We start from the raw sequence: 16,920 nt of genomic DNA, 5'->3' as shown, positions 1-16,920 counted from the left end.
CGCAACTTTTTCATGACCCTTAGACCCCCATATGTTTAATAATATGCGTAGTACATGACTTATTCATTTAGTGTTAAATTGTTGGCGATCTCCTAGTAAAGTATCATGATCCACAGGGTTACGAATTATGAATTAATAGAAAATATTAAATGAGTATTGAACTACAAAAAAAGAAAAAGAAAAATTTGTCATAAAATAAAAATTTACTGTATTCTATATATTTATAAGCATCATGTTTAAAAATGCAATATTTTTATGAATATTAAAAAAAATATATATGAATAATAAGAGATTTCAAGGAAAGCTTATAAAGAAAAAATATAGACAATTTAATTAACATACTGTCCCATATAAATAAACAATTTCACAAGGATTATTATTTTTAATTATAAACAACACAATTAATACCGAGTTATTTTAAAATGTTCACTTGCTTCTTTTATTTTATAATATTTATTCGGTATTCTTATAAAAATTTCTTTTGTTTGGTGCATAACCAATATTTATGTTAATTTGATCATATTTTCAATAATTATTTTAATTTTTTTTTTTATTTCATGAAAATATTTTCAAATAAGTACCTATAAACAAATATCAATACGCACAAGTTATCGTGATAATTTCGCAGAGTGATTAAAAATAATAATAATAGCAATATCGTTGTAGCTATAACAGCCCTAGGGCTCCCAATGGATTTATTTACTTTCGGTTAGAAGATAATATTTATTCAAATGAAGTCCCTACGAAGTTACAGTTATTAAGTTCTTTAATAACTACCGAGTTTGTAGTCTGTGGTCTTAACAGGGGTTTTTCATGAAAAAATGTTAAATTTTATGCGACGATTTTTCGAATCTAAAACAATAATTTATTGAGTGCATCTTATCTGTCCGCATAATGTAATCTAATCCTATTGGCTATTGGATTTATTGATATATCATATTGAACGCACCTCACTTACCTACTTGTTGTTCAAATCCGAAAAACATTTAACAATAGTGTACGAGTATTTAATATTTGCTGATACTAACCTACAGCAATAAATTTCAACACATATTTTTTACCAATCGCTTTAAGATAACCTCGAGCATGATTAAAATTAATGCGGTCGCCGATTTGCTCTTTAACGAACAACGTTGGTTTAGTGCGTTAGAAATTGCAACAACCGAGGGAAGTGCTCACGTATTGCAACGCAAGCAGTTTAACGTACGAATACAACCATGAAGAAATGGAAATCAGTGTCTCTCTTCGTATGTGTGTTCGCATTCGCCAGAGAATTTCGACCCATCGAACCATTTTACGCGGCTTACATGACGAGTCCAGCAATAAACATTACTCTGACCCAGGTAAACGACACGCGCGTGGTAATGCTATGCGATCACGTTCAATAATATTCTGTTACTAAAACGCACCGAAATAAAGGGATTTACGATAATTAGTTTTGACTAGTCAAGACTGGTTACGACGAATCTCGGGTTTTAACTGCAACATACGTATAGTTTTAATCGCACATGATTTGTTTTTCTCCGAACAGACTTCTAGGGATGTTTACTCGGTCGGAGCGTATTCTGGTTTTGTTCTTATCGTCATTGTGTTCCTGATCACTGATTATCTAAGATATAAGCCCGTGTTGGTTCTCGACGGCTTGTGCGGTATACTGACCTACTGCAGTATCCTCGGACATCCGAGCTTACTGAGAATGCAGGTGAACCATCTAATTTTAATACGCCGTTTTGTTGGGTCTCACAACGGCAAACGTTTGTTTCCTTACGCAGATAGGTCAATTGTTCTACGGTTTCTTTTTCTCGTCGGAAGTAGCTTATTTCGGCTATTTGTACGCCATGACTGAGGATAAACGCTACTACCAAAGAATCACAGGTCAAGCCAGAGCAGCGTGTTTGTCGGGCAAATTCTTCTCGTCTTTATTCGCTCAAACAGTTAGCCTCATCAGCGGTTCGGTTCCATACGCCGAATTGGTTTACTTGAGCGTCTTCGGTAATTGCGTATTGCTAACATTTGTTGTGAACGTACACATTAATCATTGTCGAGTATCATATTTTAATTACAAATTACAAATTAATTACATTCGACGTCGTTTTTTCAAGGTATGTTTTTCTGTACTGTTTGGGCATTTGTGATGCCAAGTGTAAGTAAAAGTGTCTATTTTCACAATCCAAACCCTGAAGGGATCGATCAAGACATAACGACCGTAAGAAATTACTCATCTACTTCACATGAATCGAAATCACCAAAACCTATTGAATCTCCAAGAGTGCAGGTGATTATATAGTAGGTACATAAACAAAAAAAGAAATGCGATTTACAAATGTTACGTACACTCCCTTAATTATTTCAAACATACACAATCCACACCGTTAGCTTATGTTACGCTACGACCTCTCGATAGTAAATAGTGACAGAAAAACGAACATTAAATACAATTGATTAACGTTGTTTTGGTCGATTCGCAGAAACCCGAAGAAATTCGTAGGACAACCAGTGTGAAATTTAGTATTGCTTTTTCGTACCTTTGGCAAGACTTCAAACGATCATATTCCGACTCATATGTCAGAAAACTTAGCTTATGGTGGGCTTTCGCTTTCGGAGCATACGTACAGGTGCCGTATACAAATATTTTATTCCATTTGCACGTCGTGTTTGTGAAATCAATTGAAAAATTTCATTCAAAACATTAAATTCCAGGTTTACTCGTACATCAACGTGTTGTACACATATATATTGAATTTAAATGGTGACTCGACATTTACTCTGTACAACGGTGCCGCAGAATCGCTAAACACTTTGATCGGTAACTATATCATCGAACTAATGTAAACACTATTGTCATTACATGTATTATGTGTATAAATGTATTATGTGATAGGGGCAATAGCTGCGTATTTAATTGGCAAACTTGAACTAAATTGGTTGAAAGTCGGGGACGTATTTTTGGGCTTGGGCTCAATACTTGCCGGTATTGTGCTACTAGGTTGTTATTACGTTAGAACGATGTGGTTCATTTACGCTTTCTACATAATCTACGGATGTCTTTATCAAACGATGTTGACTGTGGCTGAGTAAATATTTTGAATACAACACGATATGGCCGGGGAAAATATAAGTTTCATTCTGTTGTTTAATTAATAATTTTAATTTTTAGATCCGAAGTAGCAAAACGTCTTAGCCGAGACAGTTACGGCCTCGTATTTGGATTCAACTCGTTCTTAGCCCTATTCCTGCATGTGTTGATGACGTACGGAATCGTACAAGGATATTTTATCTCGGTTACAACAGTTCAACAGGTAATATTAATACATCAATAAACTTTATAGTCATATAGATAATAACAAATATTTAACAATACGTATGTATAATAATCTATAATTATAATAGATTTTCAATTTTTTATAATATTACATTCCGGCAGCCTTTTAAATGTAACCATTAAAAAATTAACGCTCACTCAATTAGCTTTGAATGCGTTTTGATACTGACAGCGAAATAACATAAGAAATTATTGTTTTTACATCATCTCTTTCTTGGTTTTTCTCAACCGACACTTTTTCGTATATGAAAAGTTTCCATAAAAAGATTGAAAGTTGTACGTAACAGTATTTAAAAATGTTTAGAATGTCTCTTGAATTTACTGAAGCAAAAGAAACAACTAAAAACAATTTTATAACATTTTTCCAAACAAGTCACATTTTTACATTTATTTTGATAACAAAAGTTGTGTATAAGGAAGGACTTGCAATTACATTTATACTGTACACTTTAATTACGCAGTATTATTTAAAGTGTCTCAGTAGTGAGTAAATAAATAGTAATAATAAACACTTTAAAATACAACCCAGTTGATTTATCAATGTTTTTAAAATATATTTAGAGGCACCCGATCCTGTACTTGTTTACGCAACTCATCAAGTACTTAAAATGTCTAACGAGACAGCGTTGAGCCCAGTGGCAGCTCGTGAGGTTCACATAAGGTGGTGCACAAATAATTTGTAAGATACCTATGTAGTTGGGTAAAAAAAATATTAATTTTATTATATGTATAGACGAATATATGTAACAAACTTATCAACATATACATTTCCCGAGTTTCCTAAGCTCTTCGTCACGGTAAAATAAAAATAAATTGGAAAAAATAACTTATAATGTATGAGACATTAACACAAAATCTTCTTTCCACGATCGACACGATACACGAAACGATAATAATTAATCCGGTGCACTAATCGATTGTGCTCCAAAGGACCGTGTATTATTTATTAATCGACGAGTCCATGCATATACCTAGCTAACTTTTGTACGGCCACTCGGAACACAAAAAACGTGCTTCGTTAATTATTTAATCGTTAATAGACGCATCTCAACACAAAAAGCTACGAAAACTATTTTTTTAACAAATATTTTTATTAATTACATACCATGTACATAACAACAGATTTTAAATTACTATAGGAATCTAATTTTTTATATAATTTTGTATTTGTAATTGTGCACCATAACGTGAGCCATCACTGATTGAGCTATTAAACTTATATTATCTCAGATAGGTCTATATAGGTATAGATAGGTCATAAAACATGTTAGACGTTGGTATTATAAGGGTATAAACAATCCTTGTAAATTTCACTCAGTGGAGGTTTTTCACGTCAGAATTTTAAACATTAAGTAACACATGATTCAAAAAATCAACAATAGTTTCTCGATTGTTAAAATATGAACTCGAATGATGTTATTGCTTACGCTTTTTTCATTGAGCTTTCGAATATAACTATTATACTTACTCACGTTTAGCTAACATTAACCAACGTAAACTCTTGTAATTTTTCAAATAATCAAAATAATTATTTAAAAACAATTTTGAAGTCTTACAAATAAATAAAACGGATATTTTACATGCGTTAACTAACAAAATGTTTTTCTTCTCTAGATTTTCAATTACATTACCTACTCAAATTCTTATTTAAAATTTCAAAATTTATATAATAATCGATTTTAAAAATATTTAAACAACTGTAGACAAATCTTTGTTTAAGCTCATTATTAATTGTACGATACAGAAGACAGTTATTAGAATACCACACACATAAATAACACTATTAATACTACTAGAGGCTATGGTTATTTTAAAATAAAATTATTTATACAAATTTTTTGGCTATTCACTGTCTGAAATTGAAGATCGAAATCATATTAAACTTGAACATGATTTCAAATCTGAGTCAAATTATTTTATTTAAGCCTAGTTAAAGAAACTTTGTAGTAATATTACTCATATATTTATTATCACTTTATAAATGTTTATTATTGTTATTTTTTTTTTTATGTGAAATTCAAATATTTATCTAATAATTTATTTTTATTTTTATACAGTTCTTGTTATATGCCGTTTACTACACACTTCTTGGAGTATTATTTATAATTATCTCAATCAAAAATAATTGTTTAACTACAGCCGATAGTCTAGTTGAATGTAAGCAATAATTTATTAATTAATTCATGTTAACTATTTTGTATTATTATGAAATATAAATAATATGTAAATATTATTCTCAGAAATTTTAGATAGCTATAATTAAGACATTGTATACATTCTAAACTATAAGCTATTGTTTTTGGATAATTTTTATTTTTTATTATTTAAACCAGTAAAAATATTTATTTATATGTTATGCCAAATTCGTGAAATTTCCGATTTCATGAATTAGATAGATTTTTTCTACTGAATTCATGTATTCGTTGGATATTAATCGATGACATAACGTCTACACATTGAAATTAAATAATTACACTGTAATTTTAATCATTTACAATCATTTATTAAACATATGGACAACCAACAACTGTAATTGCATTTGATCGACCACGACCGGGACTCAAATTTGTTCAAAAGTATCCACACAACGGTGTAATCAAATTCATTCCCACAGATATAGTCTCAGTCTATGTGTAAAAATATTGTTTACATATTATTATTACATAATATTATTAATACACTCCGAACTAAATAAATTACATTTCTTAATTACTTTATTTTGTGATACAATTATTTTTGATACATTCAATTACAATAATTTTCAAAACATATTTAAACGATCATTTAGATTTTCACTTTTTTAGTTTTAAATATTACTTCATTTGTATTATCTTTAATTACATCCTGTTTATAATATAAATATTAATTACATTTTAAGATAATTATTAAACAATAATTAACAACATAAAATAACTTACTACTTTTAAATATTCATTCCTATATAATATCATTATATATAATAGTCTTTCATCTAATGTAAAAGTGACACATGTTGCTATGAGTGAAATTAGATGAACTTTAAAACATGACTGTATTTAATAGTTTGAAGAAATGTTTATTGCAATTGTTAATGTCTTAAAAAGTTAGAAAATTCAGTGAATAAAGAAACATCTAACTCATACAGCTCATAAACTTTTACAGGTTTTTATTTTGGGAAAGAGTGGTTAATCTTCTCCATAATCATCGGGTCTTAAATAATGAGAAATAAAGTAGTATATATTGTATATTTTAATTTGTGATTACTGTATACTATCATCTGAAGGGAAAGGGGTCGCTCCTACGGCCCTATCCTTAATTATATACTTGTCTCTGTAATTTTTTATAAAAAAGCTTTATATTCTTGCATTATGAACATTTTCATTTCAACTTTGTTTAATGATGTAAAAATAAAACCATATATTCTAAGCTACAGTAGAACACATTAAACATAACCAAAAAAGTTGTATGAGTACTTGAAAATCAATTTTTTAACAAAGTTATTTTATTTGAGAGTCACTCAATCAGTAAGATGAGATATTCAGACTCTACACAAGAAGAAATTATTAATGATAAAATGAAAAAAAAACAATAAATAGAAAATAAGATAGCAAAATATATTATTGCAGGTATTTAACTTAATAAATATTCATTTAGCTATACTATTGCTTCATATATTACATTGTCATATTTTTATTATTTACAATTTCACAAATGTATTTTGAAAGCGACGAAAATATGTTGTTGAGATAAATAATTAGGATAAGCATTGTGGCTATATTATATAATTGTTAATATATTATTATATTTTAGTAAATATTTTGTAATACAAAATGAAATACTTAGGTTTTTTCTAAATATATAGCTATGCTTAGTTTTGTGTTACTACATATATGTAATTGATATATGTATATATATATATAAAAATAATTAAATGGTTCAACTCGTTAGCCACAAGATTTTAAGTAACAATTATAATTATTACTTTAATAATAGGCAAAATACTATTGAACAATTGAGTCTAAGAGCATAAAATAAAGTTTTATAATTGCTTATTAATTTGGTTGTGATTTGTGTTGACACTAATTATAAATAATATCAATTATTTTGAATCTATTAATTATCAAGTGCATAAAATGAAATGAATCAATAATTATTTACTTTTATTTTTATCATCAAAAAAATAATAATACTTAAATCGTAATACAATGGTAGTTAATACCATAAGTATCGATAAAAATATAGATAGTATCCATATGAAATTAATAATTAAATTCAATAAAAATAATAAATAATCTTATATACTACCAAAAAGTTTAATAATTTTATATAATTTTTCTGACTGCTTATTCTATAGTCTTGAGTATTAAATTATTTATTTCATTTTGTAATAAGTAATTTTAATGTACTAAAAAAATTGAGCTGTCTTTAATTCATTTTTATTCTAATAGTAATAAAATAGATCTATCAAGTGAATTCTCTATTCTGTACATTATGAATATTTTGTTTGTAATTTTTATAAAATATCTAGTTATTACATCAAATATTTAAGATATTAATTTAAGGAAAACAAATTGTATAATCTTCTTTAAAAATGGTTAGGTAGGTATATATTATATAGAATTCCTAGGCATTACTTAATAAAATATATAAAAAGTATATTGAATGCCATAATTATATACATGTCCGTTAACATAAATATTAATGATATGGCAATGTCAAAATATAATTTCATAATAAACATAAATTTAACATAAATTCTTAAGAATAACAAAAAAAAAAAAAAATGGAAAGTTAAAAGTTACGTCTGTATTTCTAAAATATTTGTTTTGCATAAAACAATTTTTGTTTACCTAATTAAAATGTTTTATAATAGTTAAAGTAAATGTTTGTATACATAATATGAATATGGGGCGGGTCCATTTTCCTCCAAAAACGAGATACCGTTTTCCTACAAAGTCCATTTTCCTCCAAAAAATAAAATAATAAAATCGTATAATTGAAATTTAAATCTGAAAAGTTTTATCGCATAAAACGGAATTTGATTTTTTGTGGGTTAGGCTGTTCTGGTTCAATACGCCTCAAATATAGTCTTATTGATACGAGTATATTTTATATTTGTGTGTCTGTCTCACTCAATCAGGGGCGTATTTAGATTTACTTCTAAGTGGAGGAGGCGACTCAAATTGTTTCTTTAATTCAGGCTCAAAATGTACAAATAACATTTTTGGTAATATTTAAATCAGGCGAATCCTTAATATTTGTAGTTTTTTTTTTAACCTAATGCCTAATCCACTTACGACTTTTGTGTAGTTCTTTTTTAACACCTGTCTGTGTTCTGAAAGATACGCTTGTTTTATTTGATATTTTACTGAGTATAGACTCGACAAAAAGCCCAATTCATTACATTCAACATGGACCTTGATGTTACCACTGATCATTGATAAGTATACTAATAAAATATAATAAATACATCATCATAGGCGACCGTTCACCTTGAATTATTATATTTCAATATGTTTTTCTGTAATTTTTCTCATCACTCGTTCGTATTTTATGACAAACATTTTTGTAAAAAATCAAAATTGTTAATTAATTCGATTTCGTTATAAAACGATACATATTAAAAAAAAATATCAAATGTGCTTCTTACATATAATTGATTCCTTAAATACGGATTCAGGAGAAGCGATCACCCCTTACGCCCCCTAAAATACGTCCCTGCACTCAATGAGTGTAATCATAATAATCAGTGATAAACAATGGCGCACACAGGATTTTTTTTCGGGGGGGAGTCAAGGCAAAAATTTAACACATTTTACAATTAACAAAATTATGCAAATCCTTAATATATTTTGACTTAAATAATAGCATTGATAATAGAATAGACTATTCTATAATCAATGATACTAGGTATTCAATATTAGCTCTTCATATTTCAAACTTGTAAAATTTGTAAATTTTAACCTAGAAATCGGAGAAAATTTCGGTGGGGGGGTTACAATCCCTTAATCCCCCCCTGCGTGCACCACTGGTGATAAATTATGATACACAATATAACAGTATAAGTATATACGTATATACCCGTATGTTATATGTACGAATCTTTATTAATCGCAATCAAAGTTACAATATTAAGTTATCGACTGTTATAAACTGCGAGTGCTGTCGGACACTTGAACTAGCGTTTTTCCCGAGCCAATAAGAACGCGACTAGGATTTAATCAACAGATACACGCAAAATGTGATCCTACAATATTAGCTAAAATATTGGAGGATAATAGACATAATTGTAGTAAAAAATAATGTGAAGGAAAATGAAAACCAACCCTTTTTTTTTTTGTGGAAAATGGACAGTGGAGGAAAACGGTATCTCGTTTTGGGAAGAAAATGGCAACGGCCTGAATATGAGTACCTACTACCGAGCAATGGCAAGGCAAGCATATTTCAAACCCTAAGTAAAGTATTTAACCCTTTGTAGACCAACATTAAATGGTGATAGAAATTTGATTTTTTTTTTTGCACCTTTATAAATTATTATTTTTTTGATGAATTTAGAAATTAAGAAATTTGAAATTGGAGGTTTTTTAATATTTTTTTTAAGAAGTGGGACAAATAAGTCCCATTGGTCATTTAAGGACTATACTTAAAAGTCCCTATGGTCCGTTACGACACTACTATTTTCTTATTCCCTATGATGAATAAGTAATAATTAGTTAAAATTTAATTAATTAATTAAAAATATAATGACCATTTAAATATGTATATAATTCATGTTTCAAATTAACAACAATATAAACTTAAAGAAAATAGTTATAGTATCAAAAACTAAATGGTCAATTTTTTTATATAGCAGACTAATATTAAGAATATTAGGTTACTATGTTTAATATTATAAATGTTAAATTCATAATTTATCATATAATAAGACTTTTATTAAAAACATATAAACATAATAGTAATGTACAAAAAAAAAAAAAATAATAATTATAATATTAAAAATGAACACATTATTTTGAATGATATTCATTAAAACATGGTTTCTTTTCATTTAAACATAAAAAAATATTACAAGTAGAACATTTAGTATATGGTTTGGATTCTATATTATTTTTGCTGCACACTTCACATCTACCTCTCATTTTACTAAATTGTAACCAGTGGGCCCCTAAGTTCCATAACCTCACATCTGAAGTTGTTGAAAACAACTGTTTGCCCCTTCTTGGTTGTAGACATGGTCTACCTTTTGAAGTCCCTGGAGATATATCCGTTGTTCTTTTTAGGCCACATTTACCTTGTGTTATTAGTCCTTGGGCAACTGCTCTTCGAAACTGAAGAACAGTTAATTTTGATTCACTAAGCTTGTTATTAATAACAAATGAATTGACAAATATAATATCAATAACACCCCAAAACAATCTATGCCACCATTTTTTTGATTTATATCTTCGATCTCACGATCGTTTAATTTTGTAAATTTATTCATTTCACCAATTAAATAAATTTAAAAAAATTAACGAGTAAATAATAATTAATAAATGAACAAACAACACTCAAGAGCGAAAAAATAGCATGCGTATAAACAATATACTTGGCGCGCGAGTTCTTGACTGAGAATATTCGTCAAAACTATAAAAATGTCGCAATAGACCATAGGGACTTCAAAGTCCGTTGTGATTATTGTCAATAAACACATATTTATACACAATAATAACGATATTCAATGGTACGTTCTGTTTCTCGGGATTATAACGAAAAGAATAATAATTAAACCCATTGCTTATCTATACTGGTTCGCGCTGTGGCTATTTATATAAATATCGATATTTATTTTATGGGCTAAACTATATTTATTTTATTATGTGATATATTTTACGCCATCTATTGATTTCACAGAAAATTTTCGGGAACATTATTGATTAAAAATGGAGTGACTTATAAGTCACTATGGTCAGATAGTACTTAATTTATTTTACCTATGTTTAAATGGATAAAATACACAGCGGACTCAAAAGTCCCGTTGGTCGGCAAAAGGGTTAAGCAATGACCCCCACCCCTGCCCTTACTACATAATATATATGTATATAAATATTAAATTGTACTACCTATAAGATTTTCCTTAATTTCTTTCAAATACTTAACTTATTTACTATATGTGTATATTAAATTACTTTTCAATGCATGCAATTAGCCAATTAATTTAGTTATTTAAATAAAATATATTCATAAATACATGATAAGTATACCAGTGGATACCCAGCCCCTTGATAGGTTTTTAGGGCTAACCAATTGTAATAGGCAAATGTCACTCACCACGTCACTGCTACGGAGTAGTTTTCAAGGTAATGTAAAAATGATTGTGAGGATTTTAGGCGATTTTTAACGTTCTCTATTTGCGATTGTATTTATGACCTTTTACCAACCTACTTAACACCCAATGCGTACGCCACTGGTTAAGTATTTTTGATAGGATATAGATATTATTCAAGTAATATATTACGAATATGTATATATATTTCTCTTGCTTCTCTCGATGAAAATGTCTGCGGGCGCTTTTCATTACTAATTAGCATACAAAAAAAGAAATATCAAAAACAATCGAACCACTTCAGTTGTTTGGCAATCGATAGATATCACATCATCAACCATGGTTCGGCCGTTTGTCATGTTATCAACCAAGACATACGCTTTATGCGTCTATACATATTTCTTCCATGAGATTATATTTGTTCTGTGGAATAACAATTATACCATCTACCATCTTTTTCTAACTTGCCAAAACCCGCACCACTTCATCTACAATTGTGAATACTTAAGCGGTCCTTAATCATTCCATATATCCGTTTCCATATTCCTATTGGCATTCCTTCATATTATGTTGATGTGAGTATATTGTTGTAGCCTGTTATATTTAAAATTTAATTTAATATTTGAACTAACGTAATGTTAAACAGCAAACTTAGTTCATGATAATTTTATATGATATCGATTTACACAGTTTTTGTTTATTCTAGTGAGTAATTGTTACTGTAAACAAACATCATGTCATTCGTTCAAGTATCTGAAACAAACGATAGTGAAAAAGAGATCGTAGACTTGCCGTTGGAAGATGATTCCACTCTCTTGCTGTCCACTCTCCGTGCTCAATATCCAGATGCTTGTGGCTTGAAGTATGTTGCTCCTGATAATGGTCGTACGCGAGCTATAAGACTTGCTGACAATAAGCTACATCCGCCTACTGAAGAAGGTTGGGGTGAAATTGTGTACTTTTGTTCGTTCAACAAAGGTAAACTTATTGGTGAATTCTTGTTTATTTTTCTTAATTGATTCATTTAATTTAAGACACATTGTATGAGAATGTTAAAAAGGTTCAGCTCATTTTGCAAATTGACTGTAACCATATTTCATTATTAGAAAATTTCTGTTGTAATATTAATATTATTACAATTATGCATTGGTATCTTGAGTGCTGTTATAAAAATGTGTTCATACATCATTTATATGACAAATTTAATTATAAAAATATGATATAAAATATAATGATAAAAAACATGGTAGTAAAAAATGCTTAAACGTTTTCATTTTTAAATTATATTTAAACCATTGAATTTAATAAAATAAAATATTTTAAAATTAGTTGCATTTATTTTGGTTCTAGTTAAAAATAATAAAAATGTAATATTAAAAATGATTTGCCATCCTAAGCACTAGCTTATAGTGTTTACTGTGAAATATATCACTGAGTATATGTTTAAAATGTTGCATTATAATTTTTAATTCTAATTAAATCCATATTTTAATTTTTTTAACAGAATGATAACCTTGTTAGACTTATAAAAATACTTATATATTAATTATTAGTGATGTTTGATGGTATAGCATTATTTGAATTTCATACTTTATAATTATTTTTTTTTTAAGTTTGATGTATTTAAGGAATCAATGTGAATTAATATGTTTCCATTTTATAATATTGAGGAATGATAAAGTTAAATGACAATGATATGTGTTCAGATAACGTGCAGAAAAGGAAATTGAACGAAGAATTTGAAAGTGATGTTGAGCGAGCATCCAAGGAACCAAAGTCTGAGGCAACATCAACTGCTTGGAAGAATCGTGATTTACTTGTGCTTGGTTTACCATGGAAAACGACTGATGAGGACTTAGAAAGTTACTTTAGTAAATACGGTGAACTGCGCATGGCACAAGTTAGTTGAAAAACAATAACAAAGAAAACAGTGTTTGTAAATTAGGAAATGTATGAATGTGATATAAAGTTAGTTCTTTATATTTGGTTTGTGATTAAAAAAAAATTTAGAGTTCTGCTTACTCATATGTTTTCCATTTATTTATTGTATAATTTTTGTTTGAATTTGTATTATTTATTTTATTTAAATGTTTTAAAATGTAGATTAAAAAAACATCTGATGGAAGATCAAGAGGTTTTGGATTTATACGATTCAAAGAACAAGAATCTCAAGTACGGTCCATATTAGATTCTCACGTAATTAATGGAAGACGATGTGAAATCAAAATACCCAATATTAAGGTACTATTTCTATGGTACTAATAAAAACTTCATCATATAAGTTATTAATATAATTTCTTAACACTAAAGGCAAGCCACGATTTAAAGAATTTAAAATCTATACAATTCTGACCTTTGGTGTTATTATCTTATTTGTAATTGAAACTGCCTTTGTTTCAAAGTTCGATAAAAATAATTATTGAACCAATTCTTCTGTTTGATTCTTTAATTGGTTCAGGTAAACCATATAATCATAGAATATATAAATATTTTTTGAACTTGTTTGACATTTTTTTTTTAATATTATGTTAATAACCTATTTATTATTTTTAATACATTTTGTAATTCTATGAGGAGATATAATTGATTTTTAATTTCTATATTAAGTGGGGTGGTGTGCATAAAAATAGTGTAAATATTGCTTAAACTTTCAGTTTTAAAATATTAGAGACATATTAAGTTATATTAATATATATACATAAATTTATCATATATTTCATTATACTGCCCTGTTAAGGAAGAATGCCGTAAGTTTTCTACATGACATTTTGAGTAAAATTCATTTTAATGTTTTGTAATTATTGGTTGTTCTATTTTCATAAGTATAATATTTTTCAAAGTAAAATACATTATTTCTATTAGTAAAATACCTGATGAATGCAATGGAACTATTCAATTTTATTTCATCGAGGTATTCTGATTTTGATATTTATACTAAGAACGCTATCAATTATTTAGAATTGTTTACTAAGCAAAAAACGCTGTAATTCCAGTCACAGCTTTTTCACCTAGCATATGAAAATGTAATGATCACTAAAATATTAACAAAATACTATAGAGAAGTGAACCAAATATGTGTGTGGTGAGTAACAGCGTACAACAGTGAAATCTGAAACATTATCATTTATCAGTCATTTAAAATAAAATTATTAGATACGGCATTATTACGACATGTTTCATAAACAACAATGCCGTAAATATAGATTATGAGTAGGGAACGGATTTATATGTAAATGCATATTTTTATTAAAACGAGATATTTAAGATTCAATAAGAAATGTATATGATTTAAATCATCCTATCAAAATTATGATACTTTTATTTTACATAATTTTACATATTTTGGTATAATTACATATTTTTACATATTTCACTAATTTTTAAATATTTTTATCATATTTTTATCATTTCATCATTCATACGTCTTCTTCGTACAATAATACAAGAAATTATTTCTAAATTAGATCCAGAATCTTTTATCGCTATTGGAAAAGCTCAAAATACTATGCAAAATGAAACATTGAAAATTATTAATAAAAAATATGTCCCCAAATGATAGTATGCAAATTGTTAAATCAGCGATTAAAACTCGTAAACCGAACCAATAGATGTTGTAATAAAGAAAATTCATGCTGTTACAGAAAAAAATTCCAGGCAATATTGATTTTAAAACAATCAATGACATAATGAATGGCAGACAACCTTTTAAAAATTTGGAATTATTGCCTTCTGATAGTATACACTTGAAATATGCTTTTTTTAATATATCGGTTGATGTGAAACGATAATTTAGCTGTTTTAAAAATATTTGATACCTAATAGGCGACATTTAGCATTTGATAATTTACAAGATATTGTAATAATTCAATGCAACAAATCTTTTTGATAATTTAATAATAATAATCACTTTTTTTTTAAATTTTTTTTTCCCCACAATTTGGATGTTTTTAGCACATATTTTATAAATTATACTTACATATATATGTACATATTTCTGTATTTTTATTACATATAAATCCGTTCCCTAATTATGAATAAAGTGCTTAGTAAAACTGCCGTATATGATATAAGTCATAAGTAGAGCGCGGATTTCTATGCAATTGCATATTTTTTTCCTTTCAATATTTTTGGATTTTTGTCAGTTATCTCCACGAATCATCATAGTTTGAAGCTATTGGTGAAATGTTTTTTTGCATATTTCTGCATATTTAGAGGTTATTGCATATTTTTGCATATTTTGGCAAAATTCAAAATTTATTGCATATTGAAGTGAAATTAAAAAAAAAAAATGTATAAAATAATATTTTGTCAAGTAGAAAAATTAAAACTAAATTTCATAGTCACTAAATAATAATTTATATATATATATATATATATAGTTATAAAATAAATAATCGATTACAACGTAAACTTAATCTCTCTTGCTGTGTCAGTCGGTTATCGACATACCACTTGCTTCAAATATGCCCCAATAACTTCGGTTGACATCGAATGTTCGTTTTCAATCTTTAAAAATATGTTAACCGATAAACGACATAGCTTCACAAAAGATAAACTTGAAATGCATATGATTATTCATTTTAATAATAAATACAATTTTAAAAATAAATTAAGTTCAAAAAATTCCCTAAATTTTTTTGTATTAAGTATTTAAGTAATTAATTATTTTAAGTTGAATTATACATTTTAAATAAATAAAAAATTCTTGCATATTTTTTGCATTTTTTCATTATTTTGACTGCATATTTTTTGCATATTTTCATGATTTTTACTGCATATTATATGGCATATTTCAATACTTTTAAGTGCATACAAATCCGCGCTCTAGTCATAAGGCAATCTTTCTTAGCAAGTTGTGTTTACAGCGTTTTTGCTAAGTATTAATATAATATATAATATTTATAATATATATAATATTTAATTACGATTGCGGCAATATCATTTTCTTACAAGGACCTATATCTGGATAAATAACTATAGTTATGGTACTTTTACTTAAGAAAATCGTGTAAAACCACTATGTTGTATGTAATAGAGTATTATCTCATTTTTATTTTTTTTCCAATTACGGCATTTTTTCTTAGCATAGTGGTGGTATTATTTTTATATATTGTTAATTATAATAAGTTGATTCATTAGTTTGTCATTGGAAGATAAAAAAATTGTTAATACTCTGTAAATTTTTTTCTGAATCTACACAACATATTCATGTTTAGGTAAAAATTAAATTTCTATAAAAATAATAATTATATGGTGTGCGTGCGTGCGTGTGTGTGTGTGTGTGTGTGTGTGTGTGTGTGTGTGTGTGTGTGTG

At 27.6% G+C, this 16,920-nt stretch overlaps 2 protein-coding genes across 2 annotated transcripts in view; both read left to right on the top strand.

The window, feature by feature from the left end:
- Nucleotides 1-1,217: 1,217 nt before the first annotated feature.
- Nucleotides 1,218-5,552, top strand: LOC112694580 (thiamine transporter 1-like). The gene is made up of 9 exons (XM_025570098.1): nucleotides 1,218-1,343; nucleotides 1,532-1,702; nucleotides 1,773-1,992; nucleotides 2,103-2,275; nucleotides 2,469-2,615; nucleotides 2,701-2,806; nucleotides 2,882-3,074; nucleotides 3,158-3,299; nucleotides 5,380-5,552. Exons 1-9 carry the CDS (start codon nucleotides 1,218-1,220, stop codon nucleotides 5,488-5,490), a joined length of 1,389 nt encoding a protein of 462 aa, XP_025425883.1. The 3' UTR covers nucleotides 5,491-5,552.
- A 6,506-nt stretch (nucleotides 5,553-12,058) lies between these two features.
- The window catches only part of LOC112694578 (TAR DNA-binding protein 43-like), a 6,384-nt gene continuing 1,522 nt past the window's right edge, over nucleotides 12,059-16,920 (top strand). The window contains exons 1-4 of the mRNA XM_025570094.1: nucleotides 12,059-12,181; nucleotides 12,313-12,584; nucleotides 13,313-13,506; nucleotides 13,710-13,847. Coding sequence (XP_025425879.1) covers nucleotides 12,341-12,584; nucleotides 13,313-13,506; nucleotides 13,710-13,847 — 576 coding nt within the window. The 5' untranslated portion in view covers nucleotides 12,059-12,181; nucleotides 12,313-12,340. The remainder of the gene's footprint in view (nucleotides 12,182-12,312; nucleotides 12,585-13,312; nucleotides 13,507-13,709; nucleotides 13,848-16,920) is intronic.

This window comes from Sipha flava, unplaced genomic scaffold (genome assembly GCF_003268045.1).
Source record: "Sipha flava isolate LNK unplaced genomic scaffold, YSA_version1 130_pilon_pilon, whole genome shotgun sequence".
NCBI lineage: Eukaryota > Metazoa > Arthropoda > Insecta > Hemiptera > Aphididae > Sipha > Sipha flava.
The sequence above is the reverse complement of the archived record's forward strand: the minus strand, read 5'-3'. Positions and strand labels throughout refer to the sequence as shown.

Excerpts from the sequence above, each read along its gene's own strand:
- LOC112694580 (XM_025570098.1), top strand. The coding sequence starts at position 1,218 with ATGAAGAAATGGAAATCAGTGTCTCTCTTCGTATGTGTGTTCGCATTC. Across the intron at positions 1,993-2,102 it reads GGTTTACTTGAGCGTCTTCG|GTATGTTTTTCTGTACTGTT; the intron begins GTAATTGCGTAT and ends CGTTTTTTCAAG. Across the intron at positions 2,276-2,468 it reads TTGAATCTCCAAGAGTGCAG|AAACCCGAAGAAATTCGTAG; the intron begins GTGATTATATAG and ends GTCGATTCGCAG.